We start from the raw sequence: 19266 nt of genomic DNA, 5'->3' as shown, positions 1-19266 counted from the left end.
AGGAGCAAGATGCAGCGGGGAACATTTAATCTTGTTAATCCATGATCAAGAATCCAGTGGTGAACAATGAATGTAGTGAAAAATAATCTTTTGAAATAGAGGATCAAAATATAGTGTGAATGAAACAGTTAATGCAAATGAGAACCTTTTGATGTAGGCAATCGGCGAGCCACTTGACTTGCGGAGGGGAACTACTACTCTAAGATAATCAACAGCAGAATACAGTGGGACCATTTATTCTAGGCAATCTGGAACAACTACAGTATGAAACAATCTAGGGGCAATCGAGGAGCAATTGATGGGGTGTAACAATCTTAGGCAATATATCTGCAAAAATTGTGAGTTTTGCAATGAATGTTGTGGGGAATAACTAATCTATGCAATCAAGAGGGAAAATGCAGTGGGCAACGATTCATCTAGAAGGAAATCAACTGGCAACTTTGAGGGGGACAATGCATTTTGAAACAATCAAAAAGCAACAATGTGTTTGTGAACAGTTATTGCAGTGGGGAATAATTAATCTAGGCCATCAAGGTCCAAAATGCATTGGGGAACAATTGTTTAGACAATCAATGAACACAAATGTAGTCGAAAGTAATTAATTGAGGAATAATTGCCAGGCAATCGGGCAGCAAAATACAATGTGGGGACAGTTCACCTAGGCAAACCAGAGCAGAATATATCTGAACAATATAGGCAATCTGGTGGGGGACGGATACAGAGGAAAACAAATAATCTGAGGCCTTTGTGATGCAAGAAACAGTTGTTAACAATTAATGCAGCAGGCAATAATAAATATAGACAATCTAGGAGCAAAATACTGTGGGGCACAGTTAATGCAGTCAAGCACAATTGATCTGGGCAATCCATGCGTGTCCAACGGAGGAGACCAATTAATTGAAGGAAATCAATAGCCAAATACAGTTGTAACAATTCATCAAGGCAATCTGGAGAAATTAAAGAGGGGGACAAATAATGTAAGGTAATCCTGGGTCAAGACGTAGTTGTGAACAATTAATCAAGGCAATCGAGTGACTAGCCAGAGAGGAGTGATTAATCTGGGCAATCAAGAGCAGCATAAGATGATCATTATGAGGAACACAGTCTAAAGCATCATGTTGGCGATTTTCAGTGGGAGCAAATAATCTAGGCAATCAATAACAAAAAGAAATGTGCTGAACTAATAACGCAGTGGAAAACTATTTAAGGAGACTACTGAGCAAAATACAGCTAGGAACAACTAAGGCATCAGAGAAGAAAACATCTAAGAAATTAAAGAGTGACTACCAGAGAGGAACAATTAATCTAAGACAGCCAACATCAATATACAGTTGGAGCAATTAATTTAGCCAATTAGGGGGGACTCAATAGGTGAATAACTATTCTGATGAAATCCGTGAGCAAGAATTCAGTGGCAAACAATGATTAAAGTATGGAATACTTAATCTAGGTAATCAAGAAGCAAAATACCATGGGGAACAGTTAATGCAGTTGAGAACCATTAATCTAGGCAGTCAGTGAATGTCCACAAGAGGGGCTAAATAATCCAAGGCAATCGTGGTTCAAGATGTAGTGGTGAACAATCAATCTAGGTAATCAATGAGTGAATAACAGAGGGGAATGATTATTCTGAGCAATTGTGAGCGGAATACATTGGGGAATAATAATTCCAGGCACTCCCAGTAAAGTGGGGAACACAGAATGTGATGGAGAACAATTCACTTAAGGCAGAAAAAGCGGAATACAGTGAAGTCAATTAATGTAGGCAGTAAAGGTGTAGGTCCAGTGGAATTGGCAGGCTGTAGTCCCTTACTGGATTGTGGCTCAGACTGCTGGGCTTAGGTGGTGGCGGGTCTTCAACAACACAATGCACCGGCATCTCTCTTTGCCCTTCGCCAGCTGCCTGGGCAAGGCTGTATTGGGGTGTCTGGTTGTGCAGGGAGGTAGGGATCATGTGAACCTGAAAACCAATGGAGGAAGGGCAGGGGCTGCCGGGAGGGCAATGGAAAGGGTAAGAAGTGTTTGGGGGAGGGAGGCAGACGGAATGTGGCATATGGCGCTAGAAGGGCTTTCTACGATTAAAGGTTTTTAAAAATGTGCAACAAGGCAAACACAGTTTAGCCTGTTGGAAAGTGCCACTGATGTGTCCCTAGGCCGCGCTGAGTTGCATAGAAGAACAAAGACTGTTACCCTAGACCGAAATACTGGGCATGTGCTCCAATGCTAGATATAGCCCTATACACACAGCAAAAATGACTCATGCTTAGGAAGCACATATTCTGAAGTGAGAGATATTGCATGCCAAAATAAGCAGTTTTTATTTACTTAACTTGGAGCTACTGTTGTAACACAATTCACAAAAATGGTCTCTTAAGTTGTCATGAGATGCATGTACCTGCCAGATTGCATTACTTAAACCTGTGGAGTTACAATGTACACGAAATTAAAGTATATTAAAAAAAGGTAAAATATAGAAACAACTGTTAAAATGCCTGAACATTGCTTTGGTTATTGCTCTTTATACCCAATCCCCATAATAAAATGGTACCTTTCCATCTTAATGATAATGGTAGTTTTGGACCATTTGTGTACTGATGTCCTTTTTGTTTGTGCCAGCGATAGCCGCCATGTCGATTGGGTGAAGTCTTGCCTGAACATCTGGACTGAGCTTCAAATTTACATCAAGGAATACCACACTACTGGCCTCTCTTGGAGTAAAACGGTAAGTCTGTTTGTCTTTTCTCTATACATGCCCAGCTATACAAGTTAATCATTGTTTTTTGTCCAAGCTGTCCTGAGGCAGGCAGGTAAATTGGCTTGTTTCCCTTGGCCACCCCCCACCATTGCTGGCATCATCCTTAAATGAGTCCAATCTTCATCTTTACAAAGCTTGAACTCCATATTCCAACACAAGGACATATTAAATGTACATTTGACATCAGCACAAACCCTCTTGGATGGCGGCTAGTTTGGTGGTTGACTTTTGATTAATGCTGCAGTTCACATTCACAATTTGTCTAGCATTGATAGTGGTTACCTCTCATATTTACTGCCACCAACTTGGAAACCTTCTGTGACCAGAGCAGCCCGTCTTGAGTTTATGCCCAACCTACTCGCCTCTCAAGGTAAACGCAGTTGTTCTTTTTAGGGAACGCCTACCTCAAATTGAACCCCACCAAGACCAAACACATTCTCGTCAGTCCAAACAACAACGTGTGCAACAATGGATAGGTGGACATGTGCCTGAAGGATTCACCACACATCTGTGAAACTCAACCAAATCCTAGGGCTTCATTGTTGACAGTAGCCTTTCCTTACAAAAGCACATAGCCAAAAAGGCGCAAATCATGTGGCTCCACACTTGCAAAATCAACCCTTTGACCCCCCTGCATGTCTTCCGCATACCCCCCAACCAGGTAGCCCACCTCATCACAGGCACCCGCAAATTCCCCTGTATCTCTCCAACACTGTGCAAGCTTCACTGGCTCTCTCTCCCTAGCAGGATCATATGCAAAACTGCTTGGATTACCTGCAAAGCAGTCTCGAACGAACATCGATATCTTTGGCGGCTTAATTGCACCCTTCCGGAGTCTCTCGTGTCTCACCTAGCAAAACTATCAAAAGGTTTCAGTCTAAGCTAGCCTGCAAAGAGGCAACTTGCAAGCAGTCTTTCTCGTGCAATGCACCGACGATCTGGACCTCGATCATGGAAGAGGCTCCAAATGCTCTCACTATCCTCAACTTCCACAGAGCATTAAAAACGTGGCTCTTTAAACAATATCTGCTGAACACATAAAAATCCTGCCCTTCCTCCACCAGCAGTAGTTCCCTAATGTATGACATGCCAAGCACAATGCTGTCACCGTTCCATTGTAAAGCGCCCTGCTGCTCTCGACCGATGTCCGACCTATAAGCAATAAAGTGATTACAGCTCGGTATATATATATTTTTTTTTTTAGGTTGATTTGCCATCGATAATTACTTTCCCGCTGGTGCTAATCTGTAAAATGCACCCAATTACAGGATACTGCTGTATCCGTGGTAATCGTAGGACCCAATTACAGAATACCACTGTATCAGTGGTAATCGTAGGAGTTTCCCTTAAATATCGACAGTGGTATTTCAGAAAATCCACATAAAATGTTTTACTATTTTCTTCTCTCTCACGTATTTTAAGCAAGGAAATGGATTGTGTGTAGTAGGGCTTCATACCGGTATTCATGTTTACTAATGTTCAAAACGGAGATACTGACCTCGTTACCTACATCACCTTACTTCAATCTTTCAGGTATTTAGTCATGAATTCCCTCCACATGGACTCATGGGTTGCTGCTCTCCCATGCAGTGCTGCAGTGATCCTTTCCATGGAGCAGATATTCAGTGCCACATTGATCCAGTGCCACATTGATCCACTCCCTCTTACCCGGAGTCCGGGCACTCTTCCATTTCATCACCAGGCGGCGATGCCAACCCACCAACTTTGCCCAGTTCCCCTTCTTGTTCCTCCATACCAAACAATATCAGAAGTGGCTCTCTGGCATGCAGAACCCTGTCAAGTTTCTTGATACACCCCAGCACCTCATCCCAAAAGACCTCAACTCTTGGGCATCCCCACCAAATGTGCCAGTAATCTCCCTTGTCCCCACATAATCGCCAGCACTCCGGACTCAATGGGCTTCATTACACGGTAGGCGGTGAGCCATGGCGCTATTAGCGCCATGGCTCATGCCGGTAAAATACCGGCACCGCCTTGGCGGAAAGGGGATTTACCGCCCCATTCCAAGGTTGGAGGGGCGGTAAATCCCCTTTCCGCCATTGCCCTTCCCCATTCCCATTTCTGCCCCATAGGGCTCTATGGAAATGGGGAAGGCGCTAATTACGGCACCGCAATTTTGCCGTGCCGTAATTAGCTCCGAGGTCCCTTAGCGGGTTGGATTTTAACGCCTGCAAGAAGCAGGCGTTAAATCCTCCAACCCGCAAAGGGACCTCGTAGTACGGCGGTAAGGGTTAACGGTGACCGTTAACCCTTACCGCCGTCCCTGTAATGAGGCCCAATGTCTGAAACATCTTTGAGAGCCTTACAGGATCATATTGCCACCAATAGAGGAGTTTGATGGCATGAAGCTTATATTGGCATGAAATCGAGGTCTGGGAGGCCCCTCTACAGTCTACACCACATTGCTGGGTCAATGTCTCTCTCAGTCATTTTCCAACTTCCTTCTCAACTTTTCACTGGATCCCCTTGCCGGCAATCACCAATTCTCTATACATGACCGAGTTCAGGCCCTTAATTTCCGTACCTTTATCCAAAATCTTTTCGAAGGGAGTGAGGTCCCTCTGTCCTCTCTTTCCATTTCCCGCTTGCGAGCACTCCTTTCAACTGTAGATATGAGAAGGCTGTCCGGGTACCTCCAGTTCTGTTATAGTGATAAAGGCACCCCCCCTTCCACAACTGACCTACTCATTCCAGGCCCGCTTCAAACCATGTCTGAAATCTCTCTGGGTTCCGGATTGCATCCCGTATTTCCGGTGCCCACAAATGGCTCAACGGAGAGGGCCATGTTGTCACTCCCTGCATTTCGGAGCCCTGTCTCCATAACTTCCATATCGTTCCCAGGATAGGGTGATCCCGGATTCTGTGTGCGACCCTACCCCTAGGAACCCACAGCCACTCTCTGACTGAGGTGGGGGAGAGATGGAGATTGTCCAGACCTATGCACTGGTACTCCCTCTGCATTCTGAGGTGTGGGATAAGAACCCGCAACTGCAAGGCTTTGTAGTACAATTTCACATTTGGGAGCCCCACCCCACCCATATCCTTGGCGAGGGAAAGGACGTCCCATGAAACTCTCGGCCTTCTCCCCTGCCAAAGGAACTTCACCATGGACCCATTTATGTCCCAGAAGAATGCCTCGGGGAGTCGAATAGGAAGCCTTTGAAATGTGTAATTAAACCTCAGTAAGCACACCATTTTCAGGGCATTGAGGCATCCAAGCCAAGAGATAGTCCGCTTTCCCCATTTCTCAAGGTCTGTCTGAAACCTGGTTAGTAGTGTGGGGAAGTTAGCCTGAAATAGGTCTTCCAAGTGTCTTGTGAGGTTGACCCCCAAGTATCTCAATGTGCCCTGCTTTATCGAGAGTCGCAACAGGGAAAACCTATGCACGCCCTCCCTGTTCAGTGGGAACAGAATTGATTTTGACCTATTGATCTTAAATCCGGAGAGGTTTCCGTATTGCTCAATCAACCCAATTGTCCTGGGTATGGAGGTTAGGGGGTTCTTCACATGCAGGAGCAGGTTGTCGGCATATAATCCTACCTTTATATTGAACTCCACCCACCGTGAATCACTCTACTCCCGGATCTTCTGCGCCAATCGTTCTAGAGACAGTGCAAATAGAGTCGCCGAGAGAGGGTATCCCTGTCTCGTACCCCTACTCAAAGCGAAGCACTGGGAGAAGCCTCCATTAACTGCAACACAGGCCTGGGAGGGATCCATAGACTGCCATAATACCCCGTCTTAACCTGGGTCTCAGTCCCACCTTACCCAATACTTCCTTCGAAAAGCCCCACTCCACTCTATCAAAGGCTTTTCCACATCCACCACGAGAAGAGGGTCCCCCTCTATATTTCTGTCCTCATGGATCAAATGCAAAAATGTCCTACGTGTGTCCACGCCCTGGCAACCCTTAATGAAGCCCACTTGGTCGGAGTGGATCAGTTGTGGCATATATGACTCTAATCTTGCTGCCAGAATCCACGTATACATTTTTGCGTCGATAATGAGGAGCGAGATGGGACAGTAAGTGCCACATTTCTGCAGATCTCTGCCATCCTTTGGTATGTATGACCGTAATCATTGCCCGGGAGAAGGACTTTGGGGTGTCCCCTGTCTCCAAAATATCATTGAATAGCTCTACAAGAAATGGGACGATGGGAGTAAGAAAAGACTTCTAAAAGCCTGCCGAAAAGCCATCCTCCCGTGGGGTCTTTCCCATTGGAATCCTCCCCACTGCCTTCTGTAATTCTTCAGCCGTTATTGGTGCTGCCAATATCTCTGATACCTCCGGGGATAGGTTGGGGATAGGTTGGGCATCCGTTCCCCAGCTAAATATTTTGTTATTTCTCCAGTGTCTGCTTCCTTACCACTTCCATAGAGGTCCTCTTAGAAGGATGCAAAGGCTTCTTGAATCCCCTCTCTTCCTTGGTCTAGAGTTCTGTCTACCCACTCTGTGGCAGATACCCATTGTTCGGCCCGCTGTGCTTTTTCTCCTTTTCATAAAACTCTTTTTTGTTCAGGAATTGCAATTTCTTGATTATTTGACCCTCCTCCAGGAGACACAGCTCTTTCCGCTTCCCCCTCGCCTCCGTGACCCTATCTTCCCTCCCCTCAACGGCATCGCCTGCCCTCCTGTCTAAATGGGCGATTTCCACCCGCAACCGATTTTCTATGAATGCCCGCTCTTGCTTTTTCCGCTCCCCCTCTCTAATCAGGATTCCCCTCCAGGTTGCCTTTCCAGCCTCCCACACCATTCTCTTAGAGACCTCCCCTGTATTATTTGTTTTGAAAAATTCCTCAATCTCCCTGGACAGCTCCTCATACAACACAGGTTCTTTCCAAAGGGATTTGTTGCATCTCCATTTTGAGCCCCGGGGCACCATCCCTTGCCAACACAGGTCTACTAAAACCAGATAATGGTCCGACCATTTGATCAGTGAAATCTCAGAGCTCCGTGCTTCCTCCCATAATCCCCTTGAGATAAACAATTAGTCAATTCTTGTGACAGTGCCATGTGGGGCCAAATAAAATATGTATCCTCTGTCCTCTGGGTGGAGGTGCCGCCATATGTCCCGTAGCCCATAGACTTCCAGCATTCCAAGGGCCTCTCCCTGCGCTTGTCTTGGGACCTCCCCTGACCCTCATCCCGGGCCTGCCTATCAATCTTAAAGACCGCCCACATATTGAAATCGGCCCCCAGTATTATATGGCCCGAGGCCTCGAGCATTATCTTTTGGATAGTTTTCAAGAGGAATCGCTATTGCCCTTGATTCGGGCAGTAAATTGTAGCAAATGTGAACCGCACCTTGTGTATGGACCCGAAATCAGGAGGGCTTGTCCCTCTTCATCTGCCCAGAACTTTGAGACTTCCATTCTAATTCCTTTGCCAAAAAGAATTCTGACGCCGGCCTTCCCCAGCGGGTCCGACACCCAGTACTCTTGACCTAGTGAGCTACCCAGGACCCATCGCTCTTCTCCTCTTGCGTACTTAGTCTCCTGCAGGAACAGTACATCAAAGCCGCCTCTTTGAAATTCCCTGGCTACCAGAGACCTCTTGGTGGGCGAGTTAGTCTCCTTCACATTCAGCGTCCCAACCCTCAGGTGGCCACCCCCTTTCTCACCCAGGACTGCAGCCATCCTTCTACTGTCCCATTCCCTCTGCACTCTAGGCGGCCTGCACACAATTCCCCACTGCATCAACCAGTAAACTCCACTCTGAGAAGACCCGTTTTCCTCCCTATCCTTGCTAACCTCCCCTCCCCTTTTTACCCACCGGGGCGCCCGATTCCCCCCGGTTAACATCACCAGAGTATGATCGGGCCACCAGTTAGAACCAGCTCCCTGCTGGTCCCTTTAATATAACTCCTCGTAAACTTTAAGCCCCCTCTTCCACTCATTACACCAATTTCAAGCCCCATTCTCAAAATTCCCCCTTCAATCCCCCCCCACCTCAAGATCCCAACCTTAGGTTCTCCATACTTTCCACCTTTGGAGCATCGCCTCTAATTTTAAGATAATTTAGGCAGGCCACTGCAGTGACCTGCTAGAACTTACTTCACCCAATTACAACCTCATGTGAGATTCTCAGGTCCCCTGTTCACAACAAACTATTATCAGAGTGGGTCAAGTATCAGCCGTGGCCGATGTATTCAGCTTTCAGAATTTCCTTGATCCCGGTATCCGTCGTCTCCTGGGTCCCTTGATCAACCATTGCCTGTCCCCCGCTGCATAGTCTCCTTGTTTCTGTGGGGCATCGGGATCTCCTAGTAGCTCTCATGTGACCCTCCTGATGTCCTCCTCCGTCGCGAACTGGTAGTTCTAGCCTTCCAGCTTGAAGGAGATGAAGAATGGGAACCCCCACATGTACCTCACTCCTTTCTCGTTCAACCATTTGGTGAGGGGAGAGCAAATTTTCTGTTTGGTTAAAGTCGGGGAGGACAAATCCTGAAACATAGTCACTCTGGATGTGCCGTATGTTACTGCTCCTTTCTGCCTTGCTTTTTCCAGGATTTTCACTTTATCCACATAGTTGTGAAACTTGGCGAGAACAGTCCTCATCCTCCAGAAGCCCCGCCCGGTGGATTCTATCGGTCTTTACCTCGTCAATAGTGTCATCCCCAAAAACTAGTTTCGTGACCTCATGTAACACTCTCCTCAGGTAGAGTTCAGTTTCCCCGTCTCTGTCCGGTACCCCAAATAGTCTGAGGTTGTTTTCCGCCTCTCACGGTTTCCCAAATTGTCCATCTTCAATCTGATCTCTTACTCGCGTCGTTCCATTTCGGAAAACTGCATGTCCATTTGCATGTCTCTAGATTGTCAAGCAAGGATTGGTTGTGCTCGACTTCCTCAAGCCTCCCCTCCACATTGTCCATCCCTTGTGTGATCCTGTCCACCCTGCTCCCAATGTCTGCCCTCATATTTCTTATTTCCTCCATTAATGCAACGACATCCTTCTTGGTCGCCGCAGAGTCCTTTGGGGCAGTAGCCATGCTGGGCTGTGGTGTCTCCGTGGTTCCTAGGTCGTTCGAATTGTACCTTTATGCTGCCAGCTTTAGCCTTGCCCCCATGCACCTCTTTCAACTGTCCCAGGTAGTTCCTGAACGGGTTGTTCCCCTCCTGGACTGTTTGGGATGGTATCACCAAGTCCCGGTCCACTTAATCTCCTGGGGGAGCCCGGCACACGCCCCTAAATTGGGGGGCCCTCACCTCCTTTTAACTGCAAAGGTGAGCCTGAATTTTTCTCTTCAGTCTTTATTTTCTACTCGCAGGATCCAAGGAAACCAGCGGTCCTAGTATGCAGACTTTGACGCCTCTGTGTCTCTGTTCGGGACAGTCCCTCATGTGGTCAAAGGAGGTGGTGCTGTAGCGAGCCCCGAAGAATTGCTGGCCTCTGGGCTCCTTATGACTGGATGCTGGAACCCAGGGGGTGGGGGGGGTGCGCTGCAACCTTGTGCTATCATATGTGGTGCGGCCCCAGTTGTTGCGGGAGCCAGGCACACTTCAGGGTTATCCCTCGCTGACCATCTCGCCAGCACCAAATTGTTCAGTTTAGTCCACCGGACCCGAAGTGGTCCTGGTTTCGGGTTTCACAATGGGTGAGATACCCCTTTATTGGTTGTAACACGGTCTCCTCAGTTCAGTGCTTCTAGTTTCTCTTCCGTCCTTGTTGACCTTTTATTTCTCCTCACTGCTCTTGTTTCCAAGCCCGTTTGGGGGCCACACTTGGGTCCTCCCTTTGTGGTCCAAGAGGTTTCTTGGGGTGTACCAGCCCTTGCCTTAGCCCCCAATTAACTCATCATGATGTGTCTTCAGTCCGAAAGCGATGCCGCAAGGCTTCACCTGTAGGCTGTGTGGGCGAAATTTTCAGTGCATTTCCTCAATGGTGCAGGCGCTCAGCAACTCGAATGAGGTTGTGCTATTGCCAGTTTAGTTTTAAATTCCCCTTTCCCCTCCCTCTGTGCTCCTCTCACCTTCCCCCAGCAAGCGCAAGGGAGTCAATGGTCAGCATCACAGCCAGGAGGTCAAAAGCCCCCAATCAATGGTGGAGGGCACCCCCGGGGCACTCCCAGCTTGGGCGGCGGGCAGGAGTCGCTGAGGTCCATGTAGTGGAATGGGCCGGCCCACCAAGGCACCCGGATGGAAGGTTGGGGAAATACATGCTGGGGCCGAGCCCGTTGATCCCTACGGTGCTCCGTCTCACCTGTTCCTTCTCATTTGTCTTGGGGGAACGCCACTCGTATGTCCTGGCCTCCCCACTGTTCCCTCGCAGTGCCGAGTCGTTGCCTGGAGGTCTCAGTGGTCTCCAATGGTGGCGCCTCTTACCTCTCTCTGGCAGCGAGTCGGGAAGGGCCACGGAGTGCTCTCACTGGCCCCTCCCACCTCGGGAGGCAGTGAACATCTAGTGGGTGTGTGCGGGCTGTGTCAGCAATGTTGCCCAAGGGGTGTGTGCGGGCCGTGTCAGACCGGCCGTCCCGTTTCCTCCGGTAAGGAGAATGGCCCTAGCTCCCCTCTGGGATGTCCGGACTTCTTGGGTCTCCTCCGGCAGCTCCAGTGGGGTTCTCGCTCCACCCAGCACACAGATAATGGAAGGCAGGGTGAGAGAGGGGGGGGCCCTCCGACCTAGGGGGACCTCGGCGAATACTCGCCACAACCTCGCTCCACTTCTTCTCGATGGGCGGGAGCTATTGATGTAGTCGGCGCTCCCCGCCGGCTCCCAGGCCTACGCCACATGCAGCACCTCAGCAGGGACGTTTCTCAGGAGTCACGCAGTCTTACGAGGCCAGACTCGGACTGGGGGTGAATCGGGACCTCCTTCAAAACCTGGGGCGGGGGTTTGTTAACTTCTTCTGGGGCTTAATGGGGGGGGGGGGCTGCGTTTCATCAGTAATTGGGCCCATTCAGACGGAGCAGCTCTACGGAGCAGTGCATTCCTGCGCCCCCTGGTGGCCAGTCGTGATACTGACTTTTGTGTGTAGTACAATGCAAAGGAGGTGAGAAGCTGTACATCTGAGGCCCCATGAAATCTATGTATTTTCCCTGCATTGGAAGTAGGCATTTGTGCATCCCTTAAGTATAGGAAAATGTTTCAATGGACACTTTATAGTTTTTACTTCTTGGATGGAGGTAATCGTTTTAAGATGATTTTGAACATTTGGAATACTGCCACGGATTACACTGCTATACCAGCAATATGTTTGGCGCTAAAATAGTATTTTGTAAATAGCCTGTATCAACAATCGCCACCACGACTGCAATTAGGTATTGGTACCTTTCTGCTGCCTGATAGGGTATCATGATGTTATGAAAGTGACACATTCATTACAAGGGTAGCGTTTCTCTCCAGAATGGGCGAGAGCAAGCGTGAGAAACATTGATTGCCAACTGAGCTCTGGCATCTGTTGTTGACCTCTAAACTGAAGTATAAACAAGTAGACCGTTGGTCACACATTACCCTGGTATAGAGTCTGCATATAATAGTAAGTTTGTTTTCATGTAAGTTTGTTGAGTAACGTTTCTATTTTTTTCTTTAATAGGAGGCATTTTTGGCTGTATTTTATGTTTTTATTGCACAGCGATTTAGAGTTGTATTCAGGACATGTGTTCCTTAGTAATTTAATTTGCAAGGTAGGCTGGCATTTTCATTGCTAGGACATGTGGCCAAGGTCACCAATGACACGTTGATGCAGGCAATCTTGCAGCTAACGGAAAGTAAGTGGTGCTGACAAACACATGTAGAGATCACGAGATATTTATTTTCTTCTCTCGGATATGTATTACAGTATATGTTCTCTATAATCGATCGCTCAGCTGGAACACCTATCGCAAACCACATTCGCCCCACGAAAAGGTCAATCTACAACTACCACCACACGTGGTTATGGGGATAAAATGAGTTATTCATGAATAGTACACCACGGCCAACAATTGAGTAACGCAGTGATTTTAAACTAAGATTTCTGCACACATCTACCTTTAGAGGGAATCCATTTTAAATTGAGAAACCAGAATGCCCCACAGTAAATGGTGAGATGCTCTTGTGCCAAAGGTGTTGTTTTGAAGGCACAAATATAACCGTTGAGTTAAGATTGTTGACAACCAGCTTGAATAGAATTTATATAATTTTGTGTGCACCTGGCTTATGTTTTCTTCTCATCTTATCTTTTGTGTTACATGTACACGTACGTCTTGTGGGTACCCTGTGTTAATGACTACGATATGTGTAAAATGTTGATGTGAATACAATCCACTTATATTATATTTATATGTAATGAAACGTTTGTTAACGTGGATAATGCTCATGACGGGGCCTCGGCACGTTGTGGTATATCATGTTATGCTATGTTATTCTGTGTGAATTATAATGCTGATCAACATACGTATATGTATAATGACACAGACAAATATTATCAGCCATATTTAAGGCCCTGACGAAGTATACATTATCCGAAATGCATTGGCCAGCCTTTGCTTTTCACAAAAAATCGCATTTAGCAATGAAGAATAAAAACTCTTAACAAATCAACGACTCGAAAAATTAATGTTTGAAAAAAATAAAAAAAATAAGCATAATTACGTTGAAAAAGATTGAAGCTTCATTATAATCCCTCATGGACAGTAGGGTGTGCGGCCCACACCGAAGACTACATAGCCTTGGTCTCTTTCTCTCACGTATAACCTGTGCCTCACACGAATTAGTGGGCTGCACCCCACGCACAGATAGGAAATGCAATACCTGAAAGTTTATGAAGGATTACTAGACATTGGATACAAAGTTTATGAAGGATTACTAGACATTGGATACAAGAAGCGGTGCCCACTCACCCCCTTATTTCTATGCTATGCTTACTCTGCCAACAAAAGATCCTGAGATTTCAGCCTGATTTACAGAGTCACTACAAATCCCCTCCCTGGATTTCCGATGTAACTGAAATATGCAAGGAAGCAGTTATAAACACACAGCAATCGAAAAGCCTACAAAGAAGGTGTGATGAATTGCTATGTGGCAAGGGTGTGGAAGCCCTGTTTTATTTTATTTTTAATTTATTGAGAAATAATCTGGGTAATTTAATCTCTGAAAGGGAAATCTGCTAATCAGATTCCCCTTTCGTAAACTCCATGCCAACATCATAGTGTGTACCTGTGCCCTGCTGCATCAGTATCTTGATCTTCAGTGCCTGCTCTACCAGTGGCACAGAGCAGGCTCTTGAGGTCACAGGTGCCCTTTTGACAGCTGCAGTGATAGGCAAGTCTCTGCAGCACAGGAGCTGCATTTAAAGTATGCATCCCTGTTCCCAAAACAACATAACTATAAGGATGTTTTCCTGGTGACAAGTTAAAATGCAAATATAAGGGGGGTGTGGCCAGCCGAGGACCCCATCGGATGGCTCCTAGCTAGGCTCTGGGAACCCCTTCCCCACCAAAGCTTAAATCCCCCCTAAAAGTGTCTGCATTCTCTCAGGAAATGATGCAGGCGTAGATGAAGGCCTAAAACACCATTGGGGGAGAGATAGGACGGTGAGATGCCACCGTGGGCGAGTTCGGAACGTTTGTGTGGCATGATCAGAACCTCCCGCCAAGATGGCGGCCCGGCGTTGAGGAGCGGGCGCCCAGTGTAGTACGCCGACTAGGATTGAGGTGGTGGGGGAAGAAGGACCCTGCTGGGTAGAATGCATCGGCGCTCAATTTATGCCACGGTGGAAAACTGATGCCCATAGGCCCCGGAGAGAACAGTGGATCCTGGAGCTAGCCCGGTACATGAAAGATGGTGAGCAGCGTGGGCTTCCACCCTAAGTATAATGGCGGGGAAGTGAACTGAAGAGTGGATGCCGCCACAAACCACCTTCCAGAGAGGAGCTTCAGGGATAGGACCGGTGCCGCTCGAAACACAAGGAGCAGCGAAACGACAAGTGTGTTCGCCCCAGGGAAGTGTTGGCGAAGTTGCGCAGTGGTTGGTGAGGGCCATCGCCAGACCGGGGTACGACCAGCAGGACCGCCAGGACCCGGAGCTGGCGCGTGGCAGAGGCAGCAGAGTCGCGCTGTGGCTGGTGGGAGTCACCCCCAAGACAGACGCCCGGAGGAGACCTGCGGGTGTCATGACCCTTGTCCCTGGCCCTCACTGGCAAGTCAGCCTTCCAGTTAGGGCCAGGTCAAAGGCCTTAAAACCTCATCCAAGACTCTCTTGGAGTCAGCCCTGGCGCCTTTGGCGCCAGGCTCATAACCATCATGAAGACCAACATTAGAATGCAACTATTTACTTGGGACTATTTAACTTGGGGGTGTTCAGCCAACATGGAGGCACACACATAGCTCAGTTACAAGGAACTGAGTTGTGCGGTCTAGTCTTTTGGGTGTGGCAGGCCCGGGACTACTTTATCTGGACTACTTTGGGTGTGGCAGGCCTGGGCCTATTTTACCTGAGACTATTTAAACCACACCCAAACAGCAGAACATGCTTTGCTTTATTCTGCTTTTGGCAGGGTAACGCTCACCGTGTCCAGTTCTTTGATGCCAGTTTACCTGAAACCAAGGACCTGCAGAGAGAGAGAGAGAACACTACGAAACTTACCTGGAACAGTATCCTGTCTTCAATCCATCGCTGACTTCCGTTCCACTCACCTGAAGGTACCAACTCCATCATCCGGCAACGCATGCATCCTGGAATACCATAACCTGGAAAGAGGAGAAAGAAAGACAGCATTAGTAAGCGTTTACTCACGTTTCCTCCCAAATGAAGAAAGCCACATAATTCTCACCTGGGTAGTCATCTCCTGGTCAGTATCATTGCTGACGGCGCTCGGCGAGGAGCATTGCAACTGCAAGGAGAGAAAAGACACAGGTTAGCAATATAAAAGGCGAAAAAGCACCGCGCATTACTCACCGGACAGCATCGGCACACCGCGCTTTCGCCTACCGGCCCATGCTCATCTTCAAACTGCATGACAACACCAAAATACCTTTCCATACCTAAAAGGAAAAAAGCAAGAAATTATTATTCAAACTAAACGGAACATAAGAACTGCATATAAAGATTGTAAAGCAGCAAACCTACAGAGTCGCAGCAGGCCTGGATTCCCACAGCGGGTCTTGCACCAGTGAAGTAACTTGTCGCTGCTTGCCCCCACACCTACGCGCCCCTGCCATGAGGAGCAGGACGGAGAATCCACTTATTACAATATTAAGGTGAGGAGAAGGCCCACGGGGGAGGAAGGAGTTGAGGCCAAGGGAGGTGGGAAAACATAAAGACAATCTGGTATTGAATCCAGCTCTCCTATATTGCAGACCCATCTTTAACCAGAGGCATTACCAAGGGACCGGGAGAGGGTTCGAGAGTGCAAATCATCCAACCAGAGCTGGGTGGCATCCCCGTGAATACCAGGTGAGTTTAACAGCGGGCCAGGGACTGGCTGGAGGAGCGAAGCGAGGTGAGGGGGAGCAAAGGGTGTGAGCAACGGGTGTGCCCGCCCACCTGCAGCAACAGTAGTGGAGGAGGAGTGGGAGAGTGAGGGAGACCACTCTGGATCATCGAGCGCCGGGCCGGGCGCGCCTTCTTCCTTCCCCCGCCCTCCTCACGGCCAGGGTAGGGCATCCATCCCAGCACTCCACAGCCGGGTGTGGGCTTGGTGGGAGGCGGGGAGAGTGACAAGATCTTGCCTGGTGGCCCCGCACGGGGGTCTGCATGGGATTCCCGGGAGAGGGTCGCACCCCAGCATGGTCTGTGCCTCAGAGTGAACAGCCAGCTGTGGACCATGCCTGAGCAGGACTGACTGGAATAACAGAAGGAACTACTGCGCGTCTCCACATGTCCATTACTATAGCATCTAGCACCCACTGGAAGCAACTCAGAATTGCATTGCCCTGCTTATTAAATCACTGAGGGTGAGAACACATACACCCCACGGATTGCCCTGAAGCTCCAGGGTCATCGTTCCTGCACCCCAACAAAGCGAGAGACTGACAGAATCCAACTACAGCGGAAGCAACACAAAAGGATGCTCCCACAGGCAGATTTTAATCAATAGAGCCACCTGAAACCACGGAGGAGAAGCAAGAGGGGCGGACCCAAGAGGCCTCTAAATCCATAGGAGTTCCAAGACCCAGTTGAAGACCTCTGGCAGAGGCAGCAGCCCCTGGGGGGTTCTGTGGAACAGGGGACTGAAAGGGGACCACTTGCGCCAGCACAACGCAAACCACAAGCAATCCAGGGGTGGATTTCAGCCCTGAAATAACAGCGGAGTGTGCCCCCCCTTACTCAAAATATGTCCAAGCAGTCCGCCAAATCGAAAGGTGGAGCATCAGGAGATATCAAAGTGATGATGCAGGCGGCAGAGACCCAAAAACATAGCCAGATTCAAGCAACCGCCCAGATACATCCCTCCCCAGTGGAAGACCCAGCTGAACCGGCAGACCCCCAATCTGGAAATCGGACATCCTGGCAATGCTTTAGGAGTTGAAAAAGGACATTAAAGATAGCGCCACAGACTTAGTCCATAGCGGATCTCAACAAAGGGGTCATGGCGGTTGAAAGAAGGGTTGTCGAAGTGGAGACCTCAATAGCCGAACAGGGGCAGGAGCATGAAGAACTAACAAAAAGAGTACGGGAGGTTGAACAGCAGATGGAGCGAGTTCAGAATAAGCTGGAGGATGCCGAAAACAGGTCTAGGAGAAACAATATACGGATCCGGGGAATCCCAAAATCCGTGGCAGATCCCGAACTACAACAATACGTGATAGACCTGTTTCAATATATCCTAGATACTGGGGACAACAGGGACATGGTGCTGGACCGCACACACAGGGTCTACTCGACATATCAACTCAGTAAAAAGTTGACTCCGGATACACCTATTCCAGTTGAAAGAGGACATCATGCGGGCCGCTAGAAAGAAAGAACCCATACATTTCCAGTCCGCAACCATCCAACTATATCGGGATCTGGCGCAGGCAACCCTCCTCAAGAGGAAACGGTTGAGGGTTGCAACAAATTGGCTGCAGGCTAAAGGAGTGTGCTAACGATGGGCATACCCGACCGGACTCCGGTTTGAATGGGAGGGCCAGCGGTAAACGATTACAAAAGAGGAAGAAATGGAGAGCCTTATGAGAGGCGAAGAAGGCAAATAAAACTCTGGTGTGAATGGCACCCCATCTGGAGGCAAAAGGATGGAGGACATATCTGAAAGGGAACAATGGAAACATGTGCGCCCCCGTCCAAGGGGCGACAACAAGGACACCAACTTTACGGATCTCACATGATTGACTGATTTCAAGGCTTCGATGGACGCACCTGATGAGTGGTGCCGAGTATCAAACGCTTGGTCTTGAACTACGACAAGCACCAACAAGATGGAGGGTAAATATGGAGTCTGGGGACAAGGGTGGGTATGGGGAGAGGTGAGCGGAATCTATCACGAACTCTATTTGTGAGATTAACAAACGGCTCCTCTGCGTCCCCTGACGGGACAGAAAATTAAACAGAACAAGAACATGCGCAAGTAACAGTTTGCAGTAACAAGGGCGCATACTTGCAAATCACTACGGGCATTCGAATTAACAGGGGGATGGGTGGGAGGGCGGGGGGGAACAAGACCCTAATTTCCCGGGTAATTTTTGTACCCAGTGATTTGTTGTGGTAAATCCACTATGCGTGTTCAAGGGGGAAGTTTGAGTTCTGGGGTTAGCGGGTTAAAGGGAGAAAGTTTAAGTTCAAGGGTGACGGTGACATATGGCATACAAAGGGTACCTAAAGGCACAGAGGGGTTTAAGGGACTTCAGAGAAGCATAAGAGCAAAGCACAAGAATGGCTGAATTAACATTTGTTACACTAAACGTCCAGGGGCTTAATTCCCCAATCAAACGCAAATCTATGTTGTCTAGATTGAGAGATATGCAGGCCTCGGTGGTATGGATGCAGGAAACACATATGCTTCGGGAAGATGAACACAGGCTAAGGCATAGGGCCTTTCCCGTGCAATATTTTGCCTCTGGTGGACTGAAGAAACGAGGGGTGGGCATCCTTTTGGCCAAGGGTGTTAATTTTGAACAATTCGTAAAGAAAGACCCAGAGGGCCGCTACCTGTTGGTGGGAGGGAAACTGATGGGGCAGCAGGTAACGTTGATATCAATTTACGCCCCCAATTAAGGGCAAGACCGATTTCTGATGGAGGTGCTCCCGATCATTGCACAGTGGGGGAGGGGGCAGATAATGATGGGGGACGATTTTAATGGGGTAATGGATGCTGAGATAGACAAAACTCTCCTGGCTTCCTCCAACGATCACACGTTTAGACAGGCCCTAGCAAAATTCCTCAGAGACCTACACCATAATTGAAACGTGGCACTTTTTTAACCCACAAGATAAGGCATACACCCATTACTCTGCGGTGCATAGAGGTCATTCCCGGATTGACATGGTGCTGATCTCGGACTCATTGCTCCCACAAGTTACAGGACTAGAGATTGGAGTGAGGTGCCTGTCGGACCATGCCCCAGTCATC

At 48.4% G+C, this 19266-nt stretch overlaps 1 protein-coding gene across 2 annotated transcripts in view; it reads left to right on the top strand.

The window, feature by feature from the left end:
* CAP2 (cyclase associated actin cytoskeleton regulatory protein 2) overlaps window positions 1-19266 on the top strand; it is a 1372251-nt gene that overhangs the window by 700373 nt on the left and 652612 nt on the right. For both annotated transcript variants that reach the window (XM_069613602.1, XM_069613603.1), the window contains one exon: window positions 2617-2722. In XM_069613602.1, the coding sequence (XP_069469703.1) occupies window positions 2617-2722 (106 nt within the window). The remainder of the gene's footprint in view (window positions 1-2616; window positions 2723-19266) is intronic.

The sequence above is a fragment of the Ambystoma mexicanum genome, chromosome 5p (assembly GCF_040938575.1).
Source record: "Ambystoma mexicanum isolate Mex_15411 chromosome 5p, UKY_AmexF1_1, whole genome shotgun sequence".
In the NCBI taxonomy this organism is placed as follows: domain Eukaryota; kingdom Metazoa; phylum Chordata; class Amphibia; order Caudata; family Ambystomatidae; genus Ambystoma; species Ambystoma mexicanum.
Note: the sequence above shows the minus strand (reverse complement) of the source record. Positions and strands in the feature narration are given on the sequence as shown.